At 59.4% G+C, this 25,587-nt stretch overlaps 1 protein-coding gene and 1 pseudogene across 1 annotated transcript in view; both read right to left on the reverse strand.

Moving 5' to 3' along the window:
* LOC149993921 (ATP-binding cassette sub-family C member 12-like) overlaps positions 1 to 641 on the reverse strand; it is a 39,990-nt pseudogene extending 39,349 nt beyond the window's left edge.
* ABCC11 (ATP binding cassette subfamily C member 11) overlaps positions 527 to 25,587 on the reverse strand; it is a 34,111-nt gene continuing 9,050 nt past the window's right edge. Inside the window, exons 9-29 of the mRNA XM_090261426.1 lie at positions 25,001 to 25,108; positions 24,276 to 24,536; positions 22,370 to 22,441; positions 21,209 to 21,333; positions 19,174 to 19,246; positions 18,447 to 18,650; positions 17,191 to 17,325; positions 17,020 to 17,116; positions 15,525 to 15,614; positions 13,772 to 13,875; positions 12,396 to 12,593; positions 10,507 to 10,733; positions 10,247 to 10,384; positions 8,947 to 9,133; positions 7,631 to 7,720; positions 6,142 to 6,331; positions 4,750 to 4,909; positions 2,977 to 3,055; positions 2,345 to 2,458; positions 1,052 to 1,216; positions 527 to 934 (exon numbers count right to left, since the gene is read on the reverse strand). Of these exons, the coding sequence (XP_090117552.1) occupies positions 845 to 934; positions 1,052 to 1,216; positions 2,345 to 2,458; positions 2,977 to 3,055; positions 4,750 to 4,909; positions 6,142 to 6,331; positions 7,631 to 7,720; positions 8,947 to 9,133; positions 10,247 to 10,384; positions 10,507 to 10,733; positions 12,396 to 12,593; positions 13,772 to 13,875; positions 15,525 to 15,614; positions 17,020 to 17,116; positions 17,191 to 17,325; positions 18,447 to 18,650; positions 19,174 to 19,246; positions 21,209 to 21,333; positions 22,370 to 22,441; positions 24,276 to 24,536; positions 25,001 to 25,108 (2,907 nt within the window). The 3' untranslated portion in view covers positions 527 to 844. The remainder of the gene's footprint in view (positions 935 to 1,051; positions 1,217 to 2,344; positions 2,459 to 2,976; positions 3,056 to 4,749; positions 4,910 to 6,141; positions 6,332 to 7,630; positions 7,721 to 8,946; positions 9,134 to 10,246; positions 10,385 to 10,506; positions 10,734 to 12,395; positions 12,594 to 13,771; positions 13,876 to 15,524; positions 15,615 to 17,019; positions 17,117 to 17,190; positions 17,326 to 18,446; positions 18,651 to 19,173; positions 19,247 to 21,208; positions 21,334 to 22,369; positions 22,442 to 24,275; positions 24,537 to 25,000; positions 25,109 to 25,587) is intronic.

The following is a 25,587-nucleotide window of genomic DNA, read 5'->3' on the forward strand; positions in this document are numbered from 1 at the left end:
GAGCACCCTGGCTTTACTTCGGAGAAGCGCCTTCCGTCCCCAGTTTCCGTGACTCAGGGCGGCTGAGCCCACCCCCAGGCCCAGGTGCGGGCGTTTGACACTGTGTTGCAAGAGCCCAGCACGGGACTGGGTCAGGGGCTGAGCTAGCGACCCAGGTCAGCGCAGTGACCTTCAGCCCCCGAGCTTCTGCTGGAATCATTGGAGGTTCCACACCCGGGGGTGCTGCTGGGCCGGGGGCCTGTGAGCCTGGGGCTGCTGGCAGCCACTCTGCCCCCACGGGGAGGGAGGCAGCCGGAGCGCGAGGCCAAACCCAGGAGAGCGGGGCTGAGAGGAGACGAGGGCCGGGGGCTGCGGGGCAGGCACCCTTCCGACACCGGCGCCCAGCCCAGAGCGTCCGGACCTTTCTGTTACCCGAGCCAATCACGTCCCCTCTCCCAGAAGGCAGTTTAAGGGGGGTTCTGCTCCCTGCGGCTGAAGGAATGTTAGCTCTAGTACAAAGCGGGGCGGAGAATGAGACTTCTTTTTCTACAAAATTTATACATCAGCAGCAGTGCCCTTCACACAGACCAGAAAATTATAATAAGCTTTTACATGGTGATGGATTTACTCAACTCCTCAGTTAAAAACAGCCGCACGGTCATGGGGCCCCATGGTCTCAAAGGAAGCTGGGGTTCTCGGTTTTGGGGAGCCAGTGGCCCATCCAGGCTGTGCTCCCTCCGTCCGCTTCCGCAGCCCCTGCACCCCTCTGCCCCCGTCAGCCGGGCTCTCAGGAGAAGCCTCTGGGGCCCCGTCCTGAAGGTCACACGCGGCCGGTGCTGAGCTCGGCCCCAGCGTCCACGCCTCCCTAGTTCAGCGAGCTGGCCGTTGCGAGCAGAGCTGCGAACACGGACCCGGGCTGCCTCTGCAGCACCTCGGGCCTGTCGAACTCCACAACCTGGGGGTGCAGAGAGGGAGGGCCGGGGACCTGGCTGAGCGTGGACCGGAAGGACCGAAGGCCTCCCGGGGCGCTGGCCGCGGGCCCGTCCTCCCCCAGCCGGGACGCTGCCCTCACCCTCCCGTTGTCCATGACCAGGATGCGGTCGCAGTTGAGGACAGTGGTGACGCGGTGGGCGATGACCAGCACCGTGCAGCCCTTGAAGGCTTCGCGGATCGTGCGTCGGACCAGGGCCTCGGTCTCTGTGTCGACGGAGGCTGTGGCTTCGTCAATGAGGATGATCTACGGACACAAGATGGGGTGAAGGCGGCCTCCTTGGGCCCCGAGACCTGGGGCCGGTCCTGGGTGGACCCCTAATGCGCTGAGGCCCTTGGCGGCAGATTGAGAGCTTTGGGCTGAGTTCAAAGTCCACTTTGAGCTCTTGTTACTGGTTACGTTATGAAGACACTATTGGTGTCTTGGTGGAGACCAAGCACTAACTATTTTTTAGTGACCAGAGAATTAAAATCTTTTTTTTTTTTTTTTTTAGTGTATTGATTAGAGAGAGAGAGAGGCAGGGGGGAGAGATGGATTTGTTGCTCCTCTTACTGATGCATCACTGGTTGGTTCCTGTATGTGCCCTGACCGGGGATGGAACCCATGACATTGGGGCATTGGAATGACACTCGAACCCACTGAGCTACCCGGCCAGGGCCAGGACTACATTTCTGAAAGTGTCCCAGTGGCACTTCTAGTTTTCTGAACTGCCTTCCTGTTTGCTGGGTGAACGCAGAGCGATGTCCTGGACAGTGGGGTGGGCACAGGGCCTGGGGGCCCCGCCAGACAATGTACCCCCTCTATGGATGGTCATGGTTTCTACTACAGCCTCTTTGTACTCATGTCATTAACAACATGCAGTAGGAAACTGCGCACCAAGCATGCTTTCATGAATGTTACTGTTGGAGATAAGACCGTTCTTAAAAAGAGAGTCTCATGAGTAAATCGGAGGACACACAGACCTGACAAAATCATGCGTGCCCGTGGGAGGGTGGACATGCATGAGCACATATGTAGTGTGTGTGCATGTGTTGTGTTGTCTTGCCTGTGAAAGAAAGCTTGCTGCTAACGGACCCAGGTGGTCACCGAAATTGCTGGTGAAATTATTTGGAAAACTTCAAGAAACACCATCGGATGAAATTTTTCAAACTTACATCATTTTGCCCAGAACAGCTGAGCTCTGGGGCTGAGCTCCAAGGAGAACAAGGGCGAATCCTGCCCCAGGTTTTAATGAGAATGTGCTGTGGGCTGCTTTTAATCAGTGAGTTCCTGACCTTTTGGCTTTTGGTTCCGGGGCAGGCCCCGTGAGCTCGGGGCAGGAAATGGGGCCGGGGGCCCCGGGCGGGACGGTGTGGGGACCCAGCAGGGTGTCACCTTGCAGTCACAGAGCAGGGCACGGGCCAGGCACAGCAGCTGCCTCTCCCCCACGGAGAAGTTCTCGCCGTTTTCCACGACCTCCGCCTGCAGCCCCTGGGGCAGCTTTAGGATCTGTCGTGTGGGGGCAGACAGAGGTAGGTCACGTGCGCCTGTGGGCTTTGGGGGGCGGCCCCCTGTACGGCTGCCGTCCCCTTCTGTCCCTCTCCTTCCTTACCTGCACCTGCCCAGCCATGGCTGGTCTCAGCTCCAGAGTCCTGTCCTTAAAGAGGCCCTGCCTGGCCGCCCGGGTACAGGAGCGCCCCCCACCCCCTCCACGGACGTGCCGGTGGTCCCGCTGCGCCCCTTCCTGCCCTGAGCACCTCTGGAAAGCACCTCTCTGGTCACTGGCTGGTTGCCTTTACCCCCCACCGAATGCCGAGGCCCGAGAGGACAAAGGCCCTGCTCCCCTGGCCTCTGCTGTCCCTGAGCCCAGTGCGTGCCCAGGTGTCATCGGGCCACACCAAGGAACCGCAGGTCATGCCGTCTCCATGGCTGGTGGCATCCATGCACCAACTCGGGCCCACCTGGAGAGCCGAGTAGGGGGAGGCACCCGGGAAGAGCAGGCTCCGACCGAGCGCCGGGCCACTTACCGTCTTGCTCAGGAAGGCCTGCTCCAGGGCATCCCAGATCTGCTCGTCGGTGTAGCAGTCAAAGGGGTCCAGGTTCAGCCTGCCCGGGAGAGGAGGACAATGTTCGGGGCCCCCCTCACCCGGAGCGTCTGTCCTCCGCGCCGCGGGTGGCCCAGGGAGGTCAGAACTGACGCCGGGTGTGCAGAAGCCAGGGGACACCAGAGTGGGCATTTCTTGTGCCAGTCGGTACCCATTCCTTCTGCAGGCAGCACCCCGAGTTTTGTTTGGAGACCACCTGTCCCCCAGCCCCCAAGACCATGTGGTCCAGGTGGGGTTCTCTCCCTAACCCCAGTGGTAGATAGAACAAGTGACGGGTGTGAGCAGATCAGCACGCAGTGATCTCCGGCCACAGGGGTCAGTCGGGGGTGGCAGGTCACGCAGGGGGTGTCTCGGGACTTTTAAGACAGTCACTGGAAAGAGGTTGGCTCTTTCTCTGACTGAACAGGAGTGACTGCAGCTAGTCTGCCCCAGGAGGGGGCACGTGGAGACCCCGGCGCCCTCACTGGTGCCCAAGAATGAAGCCAAAGCAGGGTTTGGGGGACCCTGGGCCTTGGAATCAGCCCGGCCCCCCAGTGTCATGAGCCAAAAGAGCACTCTGTAGCTTCAGCCATTTGCAGGGGTGTGTGTGTGTGTGTGTGTGTGTGTGTGTGAAAATATACATAACGTGTTTACCGCTGTAACCATTCCTAATTCCACAACTCAGTGGCATTAACTACATTCACGATGGCATGTGACACCCACTAAAACTCATCGTCCCCAACAAAACTTCCCCCATCACACCGGCGCCCTTCTCCCCCCACAGCCCCTCGTAACCTCTGCTCTACTTTATGTCTATGAACTTGCCTATTCCGGGTACCTCATTTAAGGGGACGTATGTAATCGCTGTCCTCTCTGTCCAGCTGCTTTCACGAAGCAAAATGTTTTCCAGGCCCAGCCAGGTGGCAGCATACATAGTTTGCATATACGTAAATATATAGCATGTAGATGATACTTGGTGCATATCTCTGATCTAGCAATTACCTCCCTGTGTTACAATGTGTCGGGTCTCACGGGTCTGCAGCATCCCCACCCGCTACACTGTGAACCTGCGGGGTGCGGCTGTGACTATTCATGTAAGTGTCCCAGGCCCCTAGTCAATGCCTGGACCCGGCAGAGTCTCGGAGAAGACAAGCCAAATGGATGAATGGATGGATGGGTGAATGAATGAATCAATCAATCGATCAATTGATTGATGGAGCTCTGCGGCCCATTTATCCCCTTGCCTCTGAGAACGCCCCTGACCTAGCCCTGAACCCCGAGGCCTCTGGCTGCACAACAGCACCTCAGTGCCCCTCGGTCACCAGGCCTTGGTGGTCCCACAAAGCCAATGTGCACAGTCAAGCAGGTGCTCTCGTCTGGGTGAAGCTGCGTCCCCAAGCCGACTTCGGGGACATAAAGTGGGACAAGCGCCTGGGAGCTCCTCTCATGTGTCCCCACAGAGCGGGCCACCCGGGTCACTTCTCACACACCCCCGCCTAGAAGGTGAGCCCCATGAAGAAGTTCTTGCTAGTGCCCAGCCTCCATGGTCCCCAGTGGGCGGAGAAGAGACTAAGCTGCCCCGGTGCAGGCGCTGAACAGTGACCGGACATCTGAAGTGAAAACCACGCTTTGCTTCCAGCTGGACGTCGCGGTTCACAAAGAGGCCCCGTGGCTATCAGGGTCTCCTCCGGTCTGCAAGGCCCTCCCAGCCCTCACCTGATGGTTCCCGAGAACAGGACAGGATCTTGAGGGATGACGGACAACTTGGAGCGCAGGTCCTGCAGGCGGACGCTGCAGATGTCAACACCGTCGATGAGGATCCGGCCTGCCGCGGGCTCCACCAGACGGAAGAGAGCCACCCCGAGGGAGGACTTCCCTGGCGGGCGGGAAACAAGCGGGCGTCGGGCTCCTGCGTCCGCCCGGGGCCCGCTCCCCGCCGGGGCCATGCCTGGTCTCAGAGTCCCGAGAGGGCGGAAGGGGCTGGAGCCTCTGCTCCACGTGGTGCCCAGACGAGCAGCTTCCTTCCAGCCGAGATCGTGTCAAATCCACCACGTCCGTGTTTTGTTCACACACACGTGTTACTGTTACTTTAAAAATTCTTGGCCAGAATTTAAAAAATCCAAAGATCCTATACATCAAATTCAGATTGCATGCTTCCAGCCCCACGTGCCCAGGGCGACCAGCGGCTGGAGCTGCTTCCCTGAGAGGAGCGCGTGTTCTCCAGCTCCACGCGCGACACTCCGCGCCGGGTCACCAGCCACAGCCGCCTGTACTCACTGACGTCACCTGCCCGACCCTGACACACTTAAGTGGTCAACCTCTGCTCAAAGAGACAAGATCGAGCTTTGTTCTTGTCCACCATTAAGTGCCCATTGCCACGCTCACTGATGCTCAATGAATGCCCGCGGAGTGGACACAGTCACGTGTCTCCAGGATCGGCCGAGAGCTTCAATTCAGATCTCAGTCCTCCCAGGCCAACCGCTGGCCAGCGCACTACAGAGCCCAGCCCGAAGCCCTTCACCCAGCACTGGTGTGAGCCCTGCAGGGGCCTGAGGAGGAGCAGAGCTGGGAAGGCTGTGCTCATCCCGGGGAGGCTTCCTGGAGGAGGCAGCCCCGAGGTGCACAAAGGTAAGGCAAGAACCAAGCCTGAGAGATGTCTTTGAACAAGTGAAGAGGAACAGGGAGTGACCTTGGACCAGACCACCCAAGGAGGGAAGGAAAGAAGTCAGGAAGGAGAGGGAAGAGGGAGACTGATAAACATCTAGGAAGGGAGGGCGGGGGGAGTGAGGGAAGGAAAAGGGGACCCAGATTTCACTCCTGCGCTGCTCTGCCCCTGGCTGGCAGCGCTCCCCTGTAACCTGCTCTTCTTCCCTGTCTCAGCTCCAGTGCTGGCCTCAGAGCCCAGGCCACTGCGTCTCCAGGACCACCACCCATCACTCGGTGCAACACCATCCTTCCTATTTCCTCCGTGCCCTCGCCACGCCTGTGGTTCTTTAGTTCCTTCTCCAACGGCGTGTTCAACGCCCACCTCCTCCACGGGAACTCCATGACAGCAGGGACTTCAGGTTTTGTTTGCCAGCGTCTAGGTCAGGGCCCAGCACAGCTTACCCGAGCCCGTCCGTCCCACGATGCCCACCACTTCCTGGCCGTGAATCTTCAGGGTGATGCCTTTGAGGACAAGGGGCGTGTTGTCTCTGTATTTCATCTGATAGTCCTGGAAGGTGATTTCCCCGTGCTGAGGCCACCCCTGAGGACAGCACGTGCCTTCCACGTGTAAAGGAGCCTCGGGGGCACACATCTCATTTTTGAAGAAAGAAAAAGAAATTGATAGTTACCATCTCCCTCTGCCCACTGCCCCCGCTGACCCGCCGGCCGCAGCTGTTGGGCAGGTGAGCCACCTCAGGCCGCCCGGCACTGTGGCCCAGCCACCGGCCGGGGGTCAGAGAAACACACCGAGAGGAACATCCCTGCCCCCAGTCACCTGAAAGGCACGTAGTTTTATCCCAAAAGAGTGAGGAACCACATAGCCAGCCCTCCTGTTGTTAACAGAGAGAACTTTTCCTAATTTACTGTCTGGGGTTCAAAAGCAATAGAACCCAGAGTAATGATAATAAGGGCAGCAGAGAGGATGCCCCTGAGGGGCGTGGGGGGCAACTCAGAGCCCTGGGCAGGCACGGGCTCTCTCCATCCATCCTGGGACGTGCACATGTTCCCACGTGTCTCACAGGCGGGGAGACCGGCTCAGACCGCTTACACGGCGCGCTGGAGGCCACAGGGCTGGGCAGGGGACAGGCAAGGACCCAGGCCCAGGACTGCCGGCTCCGAGACCCCGGCTCCGCGCCCAGCGTAGTTGCGAGAAAACAGTGAAGGAGAAGAAGCCGGGCCATGGCTGCGAGTCGCGGCTCACCCCTGCCAGCCATGTCACCACCACGAGCCGCAGGGTCCAGTCCAAGCCCTGTGGTTCACCACTTCCGCAGAAGTGACAGGGACCGGAGCCTGGCGGGCGAGGGCTCTGCCGGCCCCTGGCCGTGTGATCTTAAGCCAGAGGCTCCGTGCGGCCAAGCCTGGGTTTCCTCTCCTGGATCGTGACCTTATAAACGGTTTTGTGGTTTTGGTGGTTGAGGCTTCGCAAGAACAAGCACTGCTCAGCGCTTCAGATGCCGCATTATTTAATCTTCGTAACAAGCCCGCGAGGGAGCTACCGGGATCTTTCCCATTTCAGAGACGGGGAGCAGAGAGGCTGCCCCGGTTGCCCCAGGCTGCACAGCTGATTCCCGTGCTGCAAAGCCCGTGTGCTTCACCACTGGGACACAAGGGGAAGCCGCGGTGATAACTACTATTACTGTTGTAGTTAGACATGAGCAAACCCCTCATTTCTGAAAAGGGGAGATTATCCCTCCTCCATCCGGGAATGCCGGCACGGAGACGGACCGGTCAGAACGGGCTGATGCGGATGAAAGAGCTTCGGAGAAGAAGCTCTTCAGGAAGATGGGGAGGAAGCCCCGGTGGCCTCCTGACGGTCTCGGGGCCCCGGGGACCTGCAGAGGCCACAGAGGCCAAGCCCCAGGCGCGGGCCAGACCCAGACGCGCGTCCCACCTTCATGTACTGCAGCATCCTCTCCACTGCCGTGAAGTGCGCCTCGGTCTCCGAGCCCAGGCGGGCCGTGGCCTGGAAGGTGGACGCCAGCTGGAAGGAAGGAGACGTGTCAGGCCGTGTGGCTGCTGTGGGGGAGCCAGGCTCTCAATGTTCCCGAAACCGGTCACCTCCGTGCCCCCGGGAACGGAGCAGGTGCCTCTGGTGGCCCCTGGGCTCACTCCTGAGTTGGAGCGCAGCTGCAGTAGGCAGTTCCGGGTGAGAATCCCAGGGATTCTCAATGCCACCTCAGCGCCCAGAGGCCCAGAGAGAGCAGCGTGAAGCCCCCGGGGGTGACCCTCACTGAACGGGGACGGGAGCCAGGGGATGAGGCACCCATCTCTAAGGCCTCAGGAGACCACCCAGGGAGCGTCCTACATGCTTCTCAGGAGACCCCAGCCAGTCACCCGTTGGTGACCTAGAACCATGACCTCAGAGACATACTCTCCTGATGGAGTTCTTCCTTCCCTGGGTCCCCAGTCCTGCCTCCCAGAGGCATCGCCCAAACGATCAGCCGGCACCCATGTCCTTGGTGTCGGGCTCTGCCTTCAGGGGGGCCCAGGCTAAAAGGGTCTCGAGGACCCCCAGGAACTGGGGCCACCACAGATGAGGAAACTGAGGCCCAGAAAGAGGAAAGGACCCTCATAGGATCCCTGGGAACTGGAGGCAGAGCTGGGAAGGGGGGTCCCCCCTCTACGCTCCACATCTGGGGAGACAGGCCATGCAGAGTGCTGAGTGACACCTTCCTGGGGTAGTCAGTCACCAAACCCTGATGCAGGGCTACATGCCGGGACCCTGCATGCCATTCGGCGGTGGCTGAAGCCTGGGTACGGGACAGGGAGGGAGAGCCTCTGTGAGGTCTGGGGCTGCTCCCCGCTTCAGAGCCTCCCCACGTAACTCAGTCAAGTCTGATGCCTGGGTCTGGGCATGAACAGCGACGGGAACGACCCCAGCCCAGCCGCCATGGGCCCGTGCTCTTGCCCTGGCTCAGCTTCTAGCGCTCTGTCCATCCGCACGCCTCCTTGCCCTCTCGGGGCCTGTTTCCCCATCTGCACAGTAGAAGGCTGGACTCCCCTTTCATTCCCATATTCTATGATTCCATGTAACAGCTTTAAACACAGACGTCCCAGTTCAGAGGTGACAAGGACACAGAGCAAGATTCAAGCTTATGGCTCATAACCCTGCAAGTGGCCCACGGCCAAGATGTGCTCAAAGTCCCATGGGTCCCCTGAGCCTGCCCGCGGGCCCCAGACTGAGCCCTGTGTGAGCCCCTCCCTCACCTGTAGGATGAGGCTGATAGCCATGGCCTTATAGGAATAGGACACAGAGGACGTGCCGAAAGCCACGAACAAGGCCACAGACAAGGTCACCAGGTTGATCATGAGCTCCAGCCTCAATGCCATCCATCGCGTGGAAGACAGAAACATCAGCAGGTAGTTATTCTGTACATCAGTCAGCCTTTTAAACCTGAAAAGAAGGGACCACGTGAAAGCCACACATGTGTCTGTCTGCCCCAGGATCCCCACGGGCAGTCACAGGCTGCTTCCCCCTGCGCCCGGCTCCCCGCCCCGACCCACGCAAGCCGGCTTTGCTCTGGGGGACTCTTCCCTCCCGCTCTCTCAGCCACGGAGGTGACCTGACCCCAGATCTAGGCGTTGGCCTGTCTGCACATGCCCGTCCCAGCCCTGGTGGCAGTTCAGGGACCGGTAAGTGACTCTCGTCGGGCCGAGGAGAGGGAACAAATGCCAGGATGTGAGAGCAAGTGGAGGCAATGACCCGCCCAATCCAGCCCCGAGCGGAGCCTGTGTGGCCCTGGTCTGTGCCCTGGGGGTGCTGAGCACCCGGCGGACTCCCAGTGTCGGCTGCATGAAGGTCCCTCGGGGGCTCTGGGCATGACCCAGCTGATATCCCCTCTAACGGGGCTCATGCCGTCTCTTGTGCCAGCTCAGACACCGCCTCCCCCTGAGAGCCTTCCCTGGTCCCCCCAGCGGGTCACCTCTGCCCCCCCGACTGCGTCTGCCCCTCGCCCCTGCTGTGTATCATAGTCAGCCCCGAATTACTTCAAAAGCGTGCACTGTTTCTGTGTGTCCCGTCTGCCTCGGGCAGACCACGTGAGGCTGGCCCTTGCCCGGAGCCGAGCTCCCGCGACACAGGAGGCCTCAGCGACCACCCCCGGGTTTTTGCCTGTGTTCACACTTGGAGCGCAGATCGGCGTATGTGAACAGTAAAGGGAATTCTGTTGTTTAGAAAGCTCTCATTCCTTCTCATTTTAAGATAATGAAACACCTCTTTGGCAGTGAAAGACCAAGGAAAGAAGTGCTGAGCCCGAGACACGGGTCCCCGGCCGCGATAGTCATAAACGTGTGCATCCTCACAGGTGGGTCAGGCTTGCAGGGATCTCTACGTCGCTGTATTTTTCGTTCCTGTACATGTCACCCTACAGAGGAGACTCTGGGGGCTCAAGAAGTAAATGGGGTAAAACAAGCTTATCCCCGCCAATCCTTCTGCAGATGAGGCTGTCCCCAGAGCTCTGCGCCCCGCCACCATGGCCCCCCATCGTCCAGCGGCAGAGGGACTCACTCGCTGACAAAGTCTTCCGTTTTTCCGTAGACATGGATGGAGCTCAGGCCCCGCAGCGAGGTGAGGATGTGGGAGAATAGCATGGAACGGCTGCAGCTCTCCAGCCTCTTGAACACGCTGATGGCCCTCTTGAACTTCCTGCACCGGGAATGACAGGGAGTGGCCTGGGCCGTCCGCCTCCGGGGCCGCGCGGTCTGGGTCTGTCCCAACCCCCACCCCAGGTCGCAAAGCCCGTTCCCCAGCGAGAAGAAGGCACTCACGTGTAATACACAAGGCAGACCGTGACCAGCGTGGCGCCCGTCAGCAGGATGAAAGGCGACAGCATGCTGGAAATCATCAGGTTGATGACCACGGCCAAGGCCAGCACCAGGAACTGCTCGGCCACGATGGGCAGGAACTGGTCCAGCTCGTCCAAGTCCCCCGCAAAGCAGTTCAGGAGCCGGCCCGTGGGCGTCGTGTCGAAGAAGCTCATGGGGCTGCCGGACACCTGCAGGGACGAGCACACAGGCTCCTGAGCGGCGCTGCAGGCCCCGCTGGGACTTGACTCACCCGTGGGCTCCGGACAGGGGTGGGACACTGCCTGCGGGACCAGGGTCCATCTGCTCGGGCCCCGAGGCTGCCGACGCCTGCGCCCAGTGCTGTGTGACCTTGGGGAGGTTCCTGGGCCCCTCTGAGTCTCACTGTCCTCACTGGTAAGACGGGGATGATGGCGATGCTTCACAGAATGGTGGTGCGGAGTGTATAACCTCACAAGTATACTGAACACCTCTGTGTGGAACAGCTTAAAAGGGTGGACTTTATGCTTATGTGAATTGTAGTTCAATAAAGCTGTTATTTAGGAAGGAAGGAGGGAGGGAAGGAAGAAGGGAGGGAAGGGAGGGAGGGAGGGAGGGAGGGGGAGGGGAGTGGTGAGCCGCTGGGGGCCAGATTATGACCTTCCTTGCTTTTTCTGCCTCTAAGTTATCTTTCCTTTTGTCTCCAGGATCCTTGGTTGCCTGCACGAGCCAAAGCAATCAGAACCGTCCCCATCCCTTGGAGACATCGAAGAGCGAAACGTTCGCCCCTCCAGCGCTCTGAGCTCAGGATGGAAATAGTTCCTGCCCACTAGATGTAGTTCCTCCTCTGGAGCTGCCTACATCCGGTTTATCTTTCAGGTCTCAGCAGAGAGGCCCCTACCTCCAAGAAGTCTTCCTGGACTCCCATCCTTCCTTCCACCACCCCCTGCAGAGGTCACGTCCTTCTGGGCCTGGGTGCCCCCACCTCATGGGCAGCTTTGCACCCACGTTACAGCAGCTTGTTTTCCGGTCCATCTCCCTCAATAGCTCCTAAGGCCACGGTGGCCCAAAGCACACCTGCATGTCGTGAGCCCAAGAGCCACCACAGATCCTGGCCCGTGGAGATACTTGGTACAAGAGACACAGCAATGGCATTGCCAAGACGTCGTTGGCCGCCATAGCCAAGAGAGGCCACCAACAGGCTGCATTCTGGCTGTGCCACACAGGGTCCTCACACAGTGACGTGAGGGCGATAGCGGGGAACTCGGGGCAACCGGAAGCAGCTGCATACAGGACAGTGCTCAGCCCACGGAGGCCAGCATCGGTACAGCCATGACCCTCTGGCAGGGGACACTGGCCTGTTAGCACCCCACTTCCAGCAGGGGAGAGCTTCAGCGCCCCAGCTCTGACGCACCCACACCCCCCTCGTGACTCCAGGGCCTGACCCCCTGGGGAAGGCAAAACTAGGGAGACAGCTGACAGATCGCGGCTGCCGGGGTCAGGGAGGGGCGGCATGAACTTTGAGCGCACTGAAATAGTCTGTAGGACACCAAATGGCAGATACCCATCGGCACACGAGTATCAAAACCCTGGCACGTGCAGCACCAAGAGGGAGCCTTCACGTCAACTGCAGACTTCAGTTAATAACATGACAATAGATCCCCACCGGCTCATCCGCTGGAGCAAACACCCCGCCCCAGTGCCAGGAGTTCATAAAGAGAGCCAGCAGGGAGGGGTTGGAGAAGCTCATCGAAGAACTCTCTGTACTTTCCACTCGCTTTTCTGAAACCAAGAACTGCCCAAAAAGCCAAATCGAGCAACTGAAGAAGCAAGCGGGCCAGGTCAGTGCAGCTGTGGCCGCGGCCCGGCGCTACCTTGCTGAGGAGCGTGTCGTGCAGGGCCGTGGATGCCTTCCTGGTGACCCTGGTGAACGCCACCGAAGAGCTGAACCCCATGCAGACGAGCAGCAGCGCACTGAGGCCGAACACCAGCTTGTAGAAGGGCAGGCGAGGGTGGCCCAGTATGTCCCCTGGGTCTGCGGCGGTGCCGTTGGCCTCCTGGCTGCTGTTGGTCTTCAGGAGAGAAATGGGGACGCTGTGAGAACACGGACATGTGGCCTTTGTCCCCGGGGCCTGGCACAGAGGCCCTGCAACCCTGGTGACTTCCGACGTGACGGGGAGCTAGGGGCTTCTTGTGTTCCAAGACGGGGCCTCTGACTCTGGCCCCTGATACGCGCTTCTGCGACCCTCGGCATCTCCGGAGCAATAAGAGAGACTTTGTAGCTGACGGGACAGCAGGTGGCAGGGGCCCTGCGTGGCTTTGGGATGGAGCTGGTCACCAGAAGACCAAGCCATCAGGAAAAACGTGGATCCCTCAGCCCCACCCCCGTCCTCCAGGGTGGGGGCAGGAGCGGAGATGGCGTTAGTCATTGCACGCGCCTACATGGTGAAGGCAAACTCGGGCGTGGATTCTGTCGGTTCACAGCGTTTCCCTAGGAGGACCCCAGACCTCCAGGTAAGACACCTGCTTAAAAAAGCTCGAGCGCTGCCCGGACAATGTACTAGTGGCCCCAGCCAGCCCCGAGCAGGGTCCCCTGAGCTCCCTTTCTCCGCTCACTGACTGAAAGGGGCTCATGATGGTGGGTCCGTGTCTTGCGCTGGTCAGAAGCCTCTCTCTCCAGGACCCGAGAACATTCCTGTGGAATGTGACCTTCGAAAGGACAGGGCCGCTGCCCCGCAGTGTCCACGGGAGGATAGGCTCCAGCCAGCAGCCTCATGACAGTGACCGCCCGGGTAGGTGTCCCTTCTCTGGCTCCACGGAGCCCCGCCCAGTCGTGACCGGATAAAACCTGCTTCCCCTCTGGCGCCAAGTTCAGCACGTTGATCTTTGATGCGGCTTCCCCAGCCCGCACACCCACCCACCCAGGGCGGGGGCATATTTGAATAACACAGAGCAAGCAGGCAAAACTGTCCCCCAGGGAAGAAGTCACGAGGGGGGCGTGTAAAGCAGACATGGGGAGGTGTCTGCAGGCAGAAGCCTCTTGGTTTTGTCCCCAGAAGACAGCACGGTGACAGCTCATTCTGTGAACACCGGTTAGAGCCGGGATGGAGCGTCCCGGACGTCTGCTCCCAGGGGCCCTCCCTGGAGTCCCCTGTGTCATCTTGGCCGCACAGGCCCGGGCTGGTTGTGGGGCCCCCAGCCCGTGCTCTGGTCCTCAGAGCAGCCGCCCCGCCCCCACCTCGGCACTCACCCCCGAGCCCTGCTCCAGCCAGTGGCTCAGCCACCAGAAGTTGAAGGTCATGAGGCAGATGAACTTCCACACGAGAAGGAAAACCATGGCAGAGGCCATGTACCCTGCGGAGGGACAGGGGGGTGACGCGGGCACCCTGGGAGGGGGCACAGCAGCTGGGGACAAGGCTGCTCGTCCACCCCAGGCCCTTACACATCCCCAACTCCCATCCCATCCTCCCACCGTGGACACCGTGAGGGACAAGAAACAGATGGGTTCTGAGGTCAGAAAGCCCAGGGTTCAAATCCTGCCTCTGCTTCTTACAAACTGTGTGACCCTGGGCAAGGCACCAAATGTCAGTGGCAAGCCACTCCCTCTGCTGGGAAGCGGTGATGGTCGTCACACCACTTCCCAGGCTGCTCTGAAGAGGACATGGGGTGACCTGTGTCCGGCCCCCAGCCCAGGGTCCGGCCCCCAGCCAGGGTTCGGCACACGGGCAGCGCTGTAGAGAAGTCAGTGCCCCCTGACGCAGGTGCTGGGGGTTTGGTTTTCCAAACCACAACACCACTCACCTTTTGCTTGGGGTGCGCGCTCTTGTGTGTGACATGCCAGGCCTGGTTCTAAACATGTGCCTCATTTCTGAGTTAGGAATTCCTCCCCTCCCCGTTCACGGAGCCTCCAAGAGTGGGTCCACCTTACACAGAGTCAGCTCCAACGTCAGTAAAGAGTAAAAAGTCGTCACAGGCTCAGAAGGACTCTCAAAAATCTCTTCAATTACTCGGGAGAAAAGGAGACCCCTACACCGGTGTGGGGCTTACAACCACGTGCCACACGTGTGCGTGGATTGGACCATGCGCACTGTCCCATGAGCAGGACCTCTGCACTTCCCACCACCACCCGCCTTCAGAAACACTGCTAGTGCCACCGGAATCAACGCCGCACCCACGTTCCGGCCTGCAAGGACGCTGCGGGGGTCTATCCCAGGCCGTCCCAGCGCGGCTATGAACTCAGCTCCAGGGATTTCGCACCCGTGCGGTTTGGAGACTCTGACACCCAGAGCCCTGCATCCAGCTGCGCTTTCTGCGACCTTGCATTTGAGGCTTTGGCATCGGGGCCTCGACCCTGCAGAGGCTGCCCTTGCCGGGGTCAGCGCACCCCTAGAGCTGGCAGAGGAGCCCTGCGAGCCCACCCACAGCCCACACTGCCCACTGGCTCATTTGTCACACTCTTGCCTGCCAGGCCACCCCAGAGCCAGCTCCCAAAGGACACGGGGCCACCCCTACCACCTGGAGCCCCCTGAAACCGTTCACACCGTCCGACCCTGAGCTCACTCAGTGCGCCCGCCCTGCCATTGCCCACTGCTCCCCGTGACCCCAGTAAGGGCCCTGGGCCACGCTCTGCCTCCTCAGCCCCCCGCCTCCTGACCCACTGTGGCACCTCCTTGTGTGCCCCTATGTGGCACGCCATGCCTGCTGCTTCTAGGGACCTGTGAGTATACACCTCTTCCTCCGTGACTCTAATTTCTCTGTCTGTGTGTCTGGCCCCACCTGAATGAAACAAACCCGTCGGGACAGAAGCACGCGTGCACTTGGCCATGGTGCTGTAGTCGCCGCCAGAACTGAGCGCAGCCGGGACGGAGCACGGTCAGCATGTGTGGCACGTTTCCTCTGTGCCTCTGGACCACACAGGACCCCACACCTTCCAGTAGGACCTGCCTCGGGGGCAGACGGTCCCGGGGAGCCCCGGGTCGGGCGGGCGCAGCTGGCAGACGTACCTCCGGCCGCCTGGATGTACTCGTGGTAGACACGCCACGTCAGGGACCCTTCCTTCATCTCCTCCTTTGTGGTGAGCTGGTTCTCCAGCCCTGGGGCAGGGGGAGAGCAGAGAGAACCGGTGGGCCCCCTGGGCCGTGCAGCTGCCTGAGGGGTCCCTGTGAAGCCTGCTGCCCCTGGCCCCCTCCTTTCCCAGCCCGCGGCTGCAGGGTCCCGTGCAGTCTGACCCGAACCCGGAGGTTTTCTATGGAAGACTCTGGACTCCAGAGTCTAGAACGGGACTGGGGGAGTCCACCCCTGACTCTTCAATAAACCCTGGAGGTGCAGGCGTTCCCCACAGCTGGATGGGCTGGGAGAGGCAGCTGGCGAGAGTGAAGAAGGCAATGACCTTGGGCCAGAAAACTGGGTTCTAGCATTGTCATCAAGAGCCTGTGCAACCTCAAGCCGACCACTTAACCTCTCTGAGTCCTCATCCAATCACTGGGAGCAAGGAGCTCTGCAGCGACATGCTTCTCAGACAGCCCCCCAAAACTGCTGCGACCCCGGCCCAGGCAGACCCTTGGCCTGGAGCAGGGCTGGGAGGCCGGGGCCCGGAGACGCCAGCCGGCGTTACTGACGGCAGCACAGGAAGCAGCATGGAAAACATCTGTTATTTCTGCCATACACCCGCCTCTTCCCATAACGGCACCCCGATACTTCCTGGGGGAGAAGGGGCTCTTCCTGGAATTGGAATCTTGAGGGCAATGACACCAGGATGGAAAATATTCGGGGTCGCTTTTCTGCTCATGGATTCGGCACCTGCTCCTGCTGCTGAGGCCCGGGGTTTCACGTTGCCTTTCATTCTGGGGCTGCTGCCCTCTCCCCCCAGCTATTCTCTGCCCACACTGGTTTCCGATCTCCACCGCTGAGGGTGCCCTCCGTGCTGGGGGGCCTCCCAGGTGGCAGGCGCTGTGCTGGGCTTCTCCACACCTGACCTCACCTGATCTCCACGACAACGCTGCCGAGTTAGCCCTGTGACCTTGACTTGTGCCAGTGAGGTTACATCGCTCGGCCAAGGCCACACAGCTTCGTCAGCAGCAGGGCTGGAACGCAAACCCACGACTTATCTCACTTTAACATCTTCTGTCCGGCCTCGTGAAGGGAGAGACCAGGAGTTGCAGACACCGGGGACCGGGCCCACGTCATTTCTGACTTTAGTCCCTTTGTTTTCAGTATTTGCTTTCCACAAACATGTCATGAATGGAAGTCCAGATGCAAAGTTTCCAACTGATGCCACTTCCAGCCACAGAGGCCCCATCCTGCCCCGGCCCCTGCTCACGCTCCTCTGCGTCCTCACAACTCTCACTGCCTGGACCCCCGGCCTCCTGACTGGCACCATCCACACCCACGACAGCAGGGACCCGCAGCCGGCATGCGTGGGTGCCCGGCAGTGAGGGGCTGGGCCCGACTGGGGCGGGGAGGGAACGCCGGGGCGCTGGCCCGTCGCAGCCGCCTTACCGCTGTTCTCACTGCGGGGCTCCTCCCGGCAGGTGGCCTGGGTCTGACCTTGCACCGGACGCTCTTCGGCCGTCTTTGCTCTGTCCCAAAGCACGTCCTGGGCGGAAGGCAGGGCTGTGAGCACAGGCGTGCCACCGCCCACAGGGCGTGCGGCGGGTGGGCGTGTGTCACCTGTGTGGCTTCCCCGTGCGTCCTGTGGACGAGGCGGGCATACTGCCCCTTCTCCCGCGTCAGCTCCCTGTGAGGCCCTCTTTCACAGACCCGGCCGCCTTCCAGCAGAACGATCTGGTCACAGAACTCCAGATACTGCAGAGCCGGAGGAAACAAGGTTCTCAGTCAGTGAACACAGAGATGTTCTATGTCACCATTCTAGAGGAAAGCATGCGCGGGCGTCATGGTAACAGACTATGTCGGGTCCCATGGGACAGCCCCAAGGGTCAGCGGAGACTGGAAGCAAAGGGGACGCCCATAAAATGTTGGGGGCAGGTTGTAGATTGGGGCAACGCCTCTGGAAAACAATCTGACAATGTCCAGTAAAACTAAAGATTTCTGGAGAACTATGAACCAGCAATTCAACCCTCAAAACGCTATCCTAAAAAGCGCTCCAGCAAGCACGGAGACACGTGTTGACCGATGCACATTGAAGCATTTTTTATAAAAGTGAAAAATGGGGGAAAAACCCTAAATGTCCATCTTAGAAAAATACATTCTGCTATACTCGGGACTGGATTATTACAGCGGTGAGAATTCAAGTCCCGCGTGTCAACATGGAAGATCTCAGAAATATAATGCTGAGTGCACAGGCCAATTAACACAGCACACAGCAAGTAAAACATCATTAGATGAAGATTTAAAATGTGGGAAAGGAGACTTTAACGTGTGTAAAGATCCACGTACATGTTGTAGAGGTACGGAGACACCCAGGAGCCATGAACCAGGAAGCCAGGGAAGGTGGGCGGGGCCGGAACGCAACCTGGGAAGTTCGTGTCTGATTGGCTCCTCTGGGCACCAGACACATGGGTTTTTATTAGATTGCTTTCTAATCCTTTTTTATGTCTTAAATATCTCATACCAGAAAAATAGTAAGGCCAAAATATGAGAAGAGAAAGAAATACTAATGCTGTCTTGAGGCCAAACCCAAGTACTAGAACAGCTCACAGAAAGGACCTGTGAGAGGCAGCCCCGGGCTCGGCATTGACCCTGAAGGGGAGACCCATGGAATTCTTCTCTGGGGGACATTTTTTTTTCTTCAAAAGCACTGGCCCACCCGAAAATTCACTTTTGTTTTCTACCAGCCTGTCTTTGTCACATGGAAAGCAAAGGAAGTCCAAGTTCCTTACACCACGCCCTGAACTGGGGGGTCCGGTCTGAGCCGAAGGGTTAGCTGCTAGGAGGTTGTTGCTAAGTCACACTGGAAGGACAATCACCTGCAGCTGGTGGGTGACCAGGACCACCGTCTTCCCGCGGAGCGTCTTCCTGATGCATTCCTCGAAGATGTGCTTCCCCACGTGCACGTCCACGGCCGACAGAGGGTCGTCCAGCAGGTAGATGTCCTGGTCAGAGTAGACTGCGCGGGCCAGGCTGATCCTCTGCCTCTGCCCCCCGGAGAGGTTGAGGCCCTGCTCCCCGATCTGTGGACAGGCAGCCAGAGGCACCGTGTCCAGCGGGTGAGCACGGCAGGCGTGCTCCCACCGGCCCAGCGGGCAGACGGACAGACCGAATGCCTCCAACACACGCTCCTCGGCACCTAATGATCTGACACTGCTGGCAGTTAAGAAATCATTTGCAGACTTTGCGTAGTAGCATGCTCTGCAATGGATGGATAAAGAGGATGTGGTCCCTGTGACATGTGACACTGCTCAGCCACAGGCACGATGAACTCCTGCCATGGGTGCCAACATGCGTGGAGCTTGACAGTAGGACACTAAGTGAAATCCATCAGCCAGAAAGGGGCAGAAGCACATGATTTCGCTCAGGTGGGGCGGGGGGAGGTTCCTTGCCTTCTCACCATCCCTCCCTTGATGGGGAGGCCCTGAGGCAGCAGCTCGGGATGCTCTGGAGAGAAGCTGGGGTCCCTCCTCCCTTTAGCCAGGGAGGCAGCTGGGGGTCCCCAGAGCAGCACAACGGACTGGAGGGTGCTCACCTCCCACTCACCTCCGTCATGTCTCCAAAGGGCAGAATGTCCAGGTCCCGGTTCAGGGAGCAGCACTGCAGCACCTGCAGGTACCTGCCACGCCAGGGAGCAGAGGGGACAGGGGCGGGGGAGGGTGCGATCGGAGCGGGTCCTCCGGGGAACGGCTAACCACGGAAGCCTCTCTTTGTTCCCTCCCTTCTTCCTTTGCTTTTAATCTAACGCAGACCCTTCAGGAATATTTGAACAGAAAAGAAGATACAGGGAGAAGCAAGTCTCTCTCGCTTGCCTGACCTTCAGCGGCTTCTCTGGGAGGCCAGCACCACGGCACTTTCTTATGTATTTACTGGGAAATGGCTTATTCCCTGTGTACGTGTGCAGCACACGCGGGGGTACGCTGTTCTGACGGCGCCCCATGAATAGAGCTGGGCTCTGGGGCCCAGGCCCGGCTTCAGCGAGCCTCCCACAGTAGCTGCTGGTGTCAGGGGCTGCCTCGCCCCCAGGAAATCTGCCGCTCCTTCCCAGGGACTGCCTGTGGCCTTCAAAGGTGTCCTCATCTGCAGACAGGGATTTAGCAGCCTCTCTGTTCTCAGAATCAACGCCGGCTCCCCCATCTGAGCCGTCTGCAGAAAGTCCCTTCCACTCCCCCGCCCCAGCTGCCCTGGACTCAGGGGACTACCAGGACATGGCAACCGTCCAGCCGTCAGCCTGCTGGCTGCACAAGGGGCAGCTTAGCCCATGCTGTGCGGCTTACGTATCCCAAGTCTCAGAGCTCCTTAAACACTCACCCGCCCTGACCCTGGCTGCCGGCGTCTGCCCCGACCCCAGCCCACCGCGTCGCGCACTCAGGAGGCCATCATGTTCAGCGTCTGGCTGCTGGCCTCTACCTCCGCCGACCCGGAAACCTAACACATGGCCGCCCTATGAACTATTTAACCGGTGCCCCGGGGGTGGCCCTTGGGTTCTTTCTGGCCTTTTGCTACTGCGATGGATGGGTAGTGTGAACATTTTTGCATGTGGATCTTTGCGTTCTCAGGTGAAATCATCTCTGCACTAAATACCTGGCCATGCTGAGCCAGCCCATTGTCATTTTGCACAGATATTTCCAGCCAGCACGTGTCAGTCTGGGGGCAGCCGTGGTCAGATGGGGCTGTGGGTTAGGACAACTGCCCTGGGCCGCTCACAGGGAGGAGCAGAGCCGGAGAAGGGGAGACGGGGCGGCGGGGGCAGGGGGACAGTCGGAGCCAGAGACCACAGGTGGGGCTGGTCAGGGGGGACACGGAGACGGGGACACAGGGAGGAACCGAGCGACAGGAAAGAGGTAGAGCCGTCCAGGGCTGGTGACCAACGAGAGGGAAGGTGGCTGAGGGGGGGCGTCCGGCTCGCTGGGGTGTGCAGTCCCGTCATGTCGTCACACTGAATTGGGCAATGTGGGGGCTGGGCACGCAGGGGTTCACGAGTTGGTATTGGACCTGACCTTGAGCCCGGAGAACATCCGGCCAGTGGGAACGCCCATGGGGCTATGCCCTCAGGGCTGTTCCTGCGGGGGGCAGGGCAGGTGGCAAAACCAACGAGGAGTCAAAAGCGGCCTAAGCCAGCCACAGCCGGAAGCCAGCCGTAGCGCTTCACCTGCGATTTCCACGCAACTGTCCAGCAGGGGGACCCGGCACCGGGGAGGGAGAGGCCCCCAGGCCACAGATCCAAATGCGACTCCTCTACATTCACCACCTCCTCCGCCTCTTGACTCAGCTTGTGCCTTAGAGGTCAGGACTGAGTTGATACAAAGTTGTAAACTAGCCTCTTGGACGGGGCGGGTTGCCTTGGCCCATAGGGTGATGTTGTCAAGCATGTAAGTCCTGAAAGCAACTGGGTTCCACCCCAGTCCTAGCAAACCCTGCCGGCCGTGTGGCTTTGCACATGTCCCCTAGAAAATGGATGTGGTGGGAGGAGCTGCGGTAGCGCCTGCGAGTGAGCGTGAGGAGGGCTAGCCGGTCTCAGACCGCCTCCCACAGCTGGGGCTCCCTCCCCGCACCGCCCCCCCCCCCCCCCAAGGCTTACCGGGCCTCCTCAAACGGGCTTCCCATAAGGACGTTGTCCCTGATGCTGCCTGGGATGATCCAGGCCTGCTGGGGGACGTAGGCCAGGCCCCCGTGCACCCCAACCGAGCCCTCCAGCAGGTGCATCTGCGGGACAGGGAGCCCAGCCTCAGCGTGGGTCCTGCCAGCCCCCACCCCCCACCCCTGCGAGTGAGGGCCCGGCCCCGAGAGCCCAGAGCTGAGCCAGGCCGGTGCCTGCGGGGGCCGGACAGGGTGGCACTGAAGACGCCCCAGACTTTTTTCTTCTGTGTAGAGCCCCTCTGTCTGCAGACCCTCTCGGACAAGCCTGGATGTCCCGGGGCTTTTACTAATGTGATGATGTCACCGAGGTTAGCTGGGAAACAGCCCTCATGTGTTGGACTTCACAAGGAAGTAGGGGGACAGTGTCATCATCTCTGTCGTTTAAAATAGTTCCACAGAACAATAAAAAAATGGGAAAAAAATAAAATTTTAAGAGATAATAATAATAATAATAAATGATAGTTTTGCTGGATAGAGTAAAAATATAAAATAAAATAATTCCACAAAATACGTTTCTCCGCAGATGGGCACATGCCATCCGTCAGCGACTGAATCCAGGCATGGGGCATGCAGGTCTTTGCCGTGGTTGTCCCCCTGCTTTTCTGTGCCGTCAGTTTAAAGACACACATCAAACAGGTAAAGACCGCAGCCTGCGCCCATCACCCCAGCCCAGGCCCCGGGTCCTAAGGTGCCTTCTCTCTCATCCTGGGCTCCCTGCTCCTGATTTGGGACCAGGTTTGCATGAAGAGCAAATCTTTAAAATGACACCTTTCCGCTTCCTTTCCTGGCTTGAAGGCGCTGGTTCCTTACAACAGGAAACAGAAAGACCACTGGCCGCGTGGGAAGGTGACCTTGAGCGGAAGCCGCCCGGAAACGCTGGTGCGCAGAGAACCTAAGCTGGGACCGCGTGGCGGGGGTGGGGTGGGGGGCTGGCTGTCAGCCCTGGGCCCCTGTCCCCCCTCCTGCTGTGTGACCTTGGGCAGGGCGCCTTTGTAACGGCCCTCCCCCACGGCACCACTGTTTGCAATTTAGCAAAACAGGTCTGTTTGGTTGGCTCCACGCTGCCCACTGAATGGGGACATGCATGGTCACGGTCACTCACCTCCCCCAGGACGGCCGACAACAGGCTGCTCTTGCCGCTCCCCGTGGTGCCACAGACCCCTAATAATGTCCCCTGCAAAGCCAAGGGGACAGACAGGTGCTGGGAGGGCACAGCCTCCCCACAACTCGCCCAGGGTGAGTCTGTTGTTTGAACACAAAATGACAAACAGGAAGCAAAATAACGACACTCCCCAAAGCCCCTCCAACCAGTGAACCTCAAGAGGAGGTGAGAGGGATGGGACCACCACCACGCCAGGCGGTCCAGGGGTGTTCATGGGAAGGAGGCCCTGGTCGCTGAGAAACCCAAATGCCACACCTGCCTCTGTTCTACTCCATGATTCTGGGCCAGTCACAGGGCCTCTCCGCCCCTTAGTTTCTTCATCGGGAAAAGGGGGCAACCAAGCCAGCTCACAGAACCCATGCCTGCATCACCCACTTTTCATTCGCCCTCCAGACAGGCACTTGAGTCTCTTCTGCGTGCCCAGTAATGAAGAAGAGAACTCACTGAGCTCACATTCTAGCGGGGAGAGAACCACCACGGGACAGACGCGCAAACAAACAAGAACAGCAGACGGTGAGAAGCAAGAGGAAACCGGCCGCTATCCCAGAGCGCGGGGGGTGAAGCCAGCTTTAGGGGGGTTGGCCCAGGAAGGCTTCTCAGAGCGGGGGTCATTGCCGCAGAGACCTGAAGGACGACAGGAAGGCCTGGAGGGGCTGTGGCAGCAGCGGGGGCAAAGGTCTCGAGACAGGAAGGCGCTTGGCTGTCCCAGGGCTGGTGAGTGTGCTGGTGTGGGGAGAGTAAGAGGGGAAGAGCACAGAGAAGCAGGAAGGGGGCCCGGGGACTGGGATCCCCCCCAGTGCGATGTCACTGAGGGGTTCAAGCAGCAGTGGGACCTGCACTGGTTAGTGATTTAGGAAGATCACTGTGTCCACGGTGTGTAGCGAATGGCAGAAGGGCAACGCGGACACAGAGCAGCTGGCTGGAGGTCCTAGAGCAGTCGGGAGGGGCACGGTGGGGGCGGGGATGGGAGGTGGCTGGGCCCCGAGACATGGCGGTGGGCTGACGGATCTCAAGGACGGTCAGATTGGTAGGAGGGGACAGAGGACTCAACTTGGACTTCCAGGTCGCCCGCCACAGGAAGGATGGCGATGCCCGTTTCGGAGGCCGGAAAGACGAGGGGGGGAGGGTCTTGTTTTATGTGAAACGGGTGGTAATTGCTGAAGAGGAGATAGTGAATAAACAGCTGGTTGAGTATGGAGCTCAGAGGAGACTCCCAGGCCAGAGACGGGAGCGTGGGGATGGAGTTTAGAGCATGAGACTGTAGGCGGCCGCCGAGGGGGAGAGCGGGACAGACAGTGGGCGTTGGTCCTACCATCTGGGACTATTAGATGTTACTATTGGTGCCTATTAAATAGCAACTTCTATTTTAGGTGTATCTGTCATGAGATATAGCTCAATGCCTACATACTAGATCTCTATCATCATTACCCATCTATTATCCATTTCAGGATACGAATCGATCAGAGAGAAGGACAGAGCAGGGAAGGGAGCCCTTGCCAGCGTTACTCAGAGAGGAAGCCAGATAAGGCGAGCTCACGGGCAGGACAGTGCGGGGACCTTAATATTAGTTTAATCTCCTTCCGCACCCCCTTCCCCTATCCGTGGTCCCTCCGAGGACCAGCACGTATACAACATGCTCTTCTGGGTGTTCCCTTCACAGAACAATTTCAGGTGACCAACTGATTCACACTAAAGTGGGAGAGACCTCCAGTATTTGCCGTCCATGACAAATCTGGATCTTAAAGGAAGGTTTAGAGAGGGTAGTTTTTAGCCAAGGAAATGGCGGGGTGCCTCAGGTCCCGAGAGCCTGGCAGCTGGCCTGCCTGCATGGCCAGGAGGAGACTACCTTGGGCACCACCAGGTTTATCTTGTGCAACTCAGGGGCCAGGCTGTCCCCTTTGTCCTCTGGTTCAAGGGCACCCAGAGGTGGCTGAGCCCGGGTCGTCCCCTTGGGGGCGTGTCTGTTCCTCTCCGGCTCAAAGGCTCCATTGACCACCCCGGAGCAGGTCTTTCTCCAGGACAAGGTGGCCTCCTCCAAAACCAGTGCTGTGCTGGGGTCTTGCAGTGCCTGGACATATAAAACAGGGCTCTCCTGGAGGAAAAATCTCTGTGCAGACAAAAGAAAGCGAGGGAGGAGGAATTCAGACCTTCATTCCAGGAAGAATGGGGACCCCTTTGGCCGGCCCTTGGACCGGTTTATGAACTCATCACCAGTAGCCCTGCGAAGAACCGCCATCTGCTGAGAGGCGGCTGGTTTCTGCTGGGGAAGCTTCGAAACCGAGGTTTCCCATTCTCAGACCAGGGGGTCCCTCTTTCACGCCGGAACACGTCCTACCCTAGTCATTAATTTCCATGAGCCCCCCACTGGCCCCAAGAGCTGTAACTTGTACCTGTCTCTGGGGTCCTTCCCCATCCCATCCCCCCGCCTGGGGTGGATGAAGTGCTCCTCGCCCTCCACGCACTCCTCCCCAACCCCGTAGCCACTGTCCCCACACGTAGGAGGAACATCATGAAGCTGAAGGCAAATACCACCCAACACCAAGGGCTGTGCAGCCAGTCCTGACCCCTCACCTTGAACCTCTCTGCCGCCGACTTGGAATTTGTGAAGCCTTTGACTGAGAAGGGCATGAGGAACACTGACATCCGCATCGCATTCCAGACGGCCATCGCCGTGAAGGCCTGGATGGGGGGTGGGGGGGTTGAGGGGCGCAGCCCTGCACTGCCCCCTCCACCCCTGGAAGCCCTCATCCCTGAGCCTCAGCTGCACGCCGGAGCTGCAGCTTCCCACGGGCAGGTCCTTCCCTTGGCAGGGGCCAAGCTGCCCTTTTGGGGAGACTGAAAAAGTGGGTGGAAAAGAGCAGCTGCCTCAAAGTCTCCCTATCTGAAGGCCTGGTTCCTTTTGTTGCTTAGCCAGTGGGGAGCCCCGTGGGCATCATGCCAAGGACCACAAGCCTGGCACCGGAGGGGAGTTTTGCGTAACACTGAGGAAATACAGGTGAGACAGCCTGGCCTGCCATCAGCACAGCGTGGTGCTGTGATTGCTGTTCAGAGCATATTTCTTGATATAGAAAGTTCACAATGGAAGGGATCATAAAGATCATCCGTTCTGACTTCTGGCCAAGATGGAGGCCTAGACAGACACGCTGCGTCTCCCTCCA

Source organism: Furipterus horrens, unplaced genomic scaffold (genome assembly GCF_987537825.1).
Source record: "Furipterus horrens unplaced genomic scaffold, mFurHor1.1.pri manual_scaffold_13, whole genome shotgun sequence".
Classification (NCBI taxonomy): Eukaryota; Metazoa; Chordata; class Mammalia; order Chiroptera; family Furipteridae; genus Furipterus; species Furipterus horrens.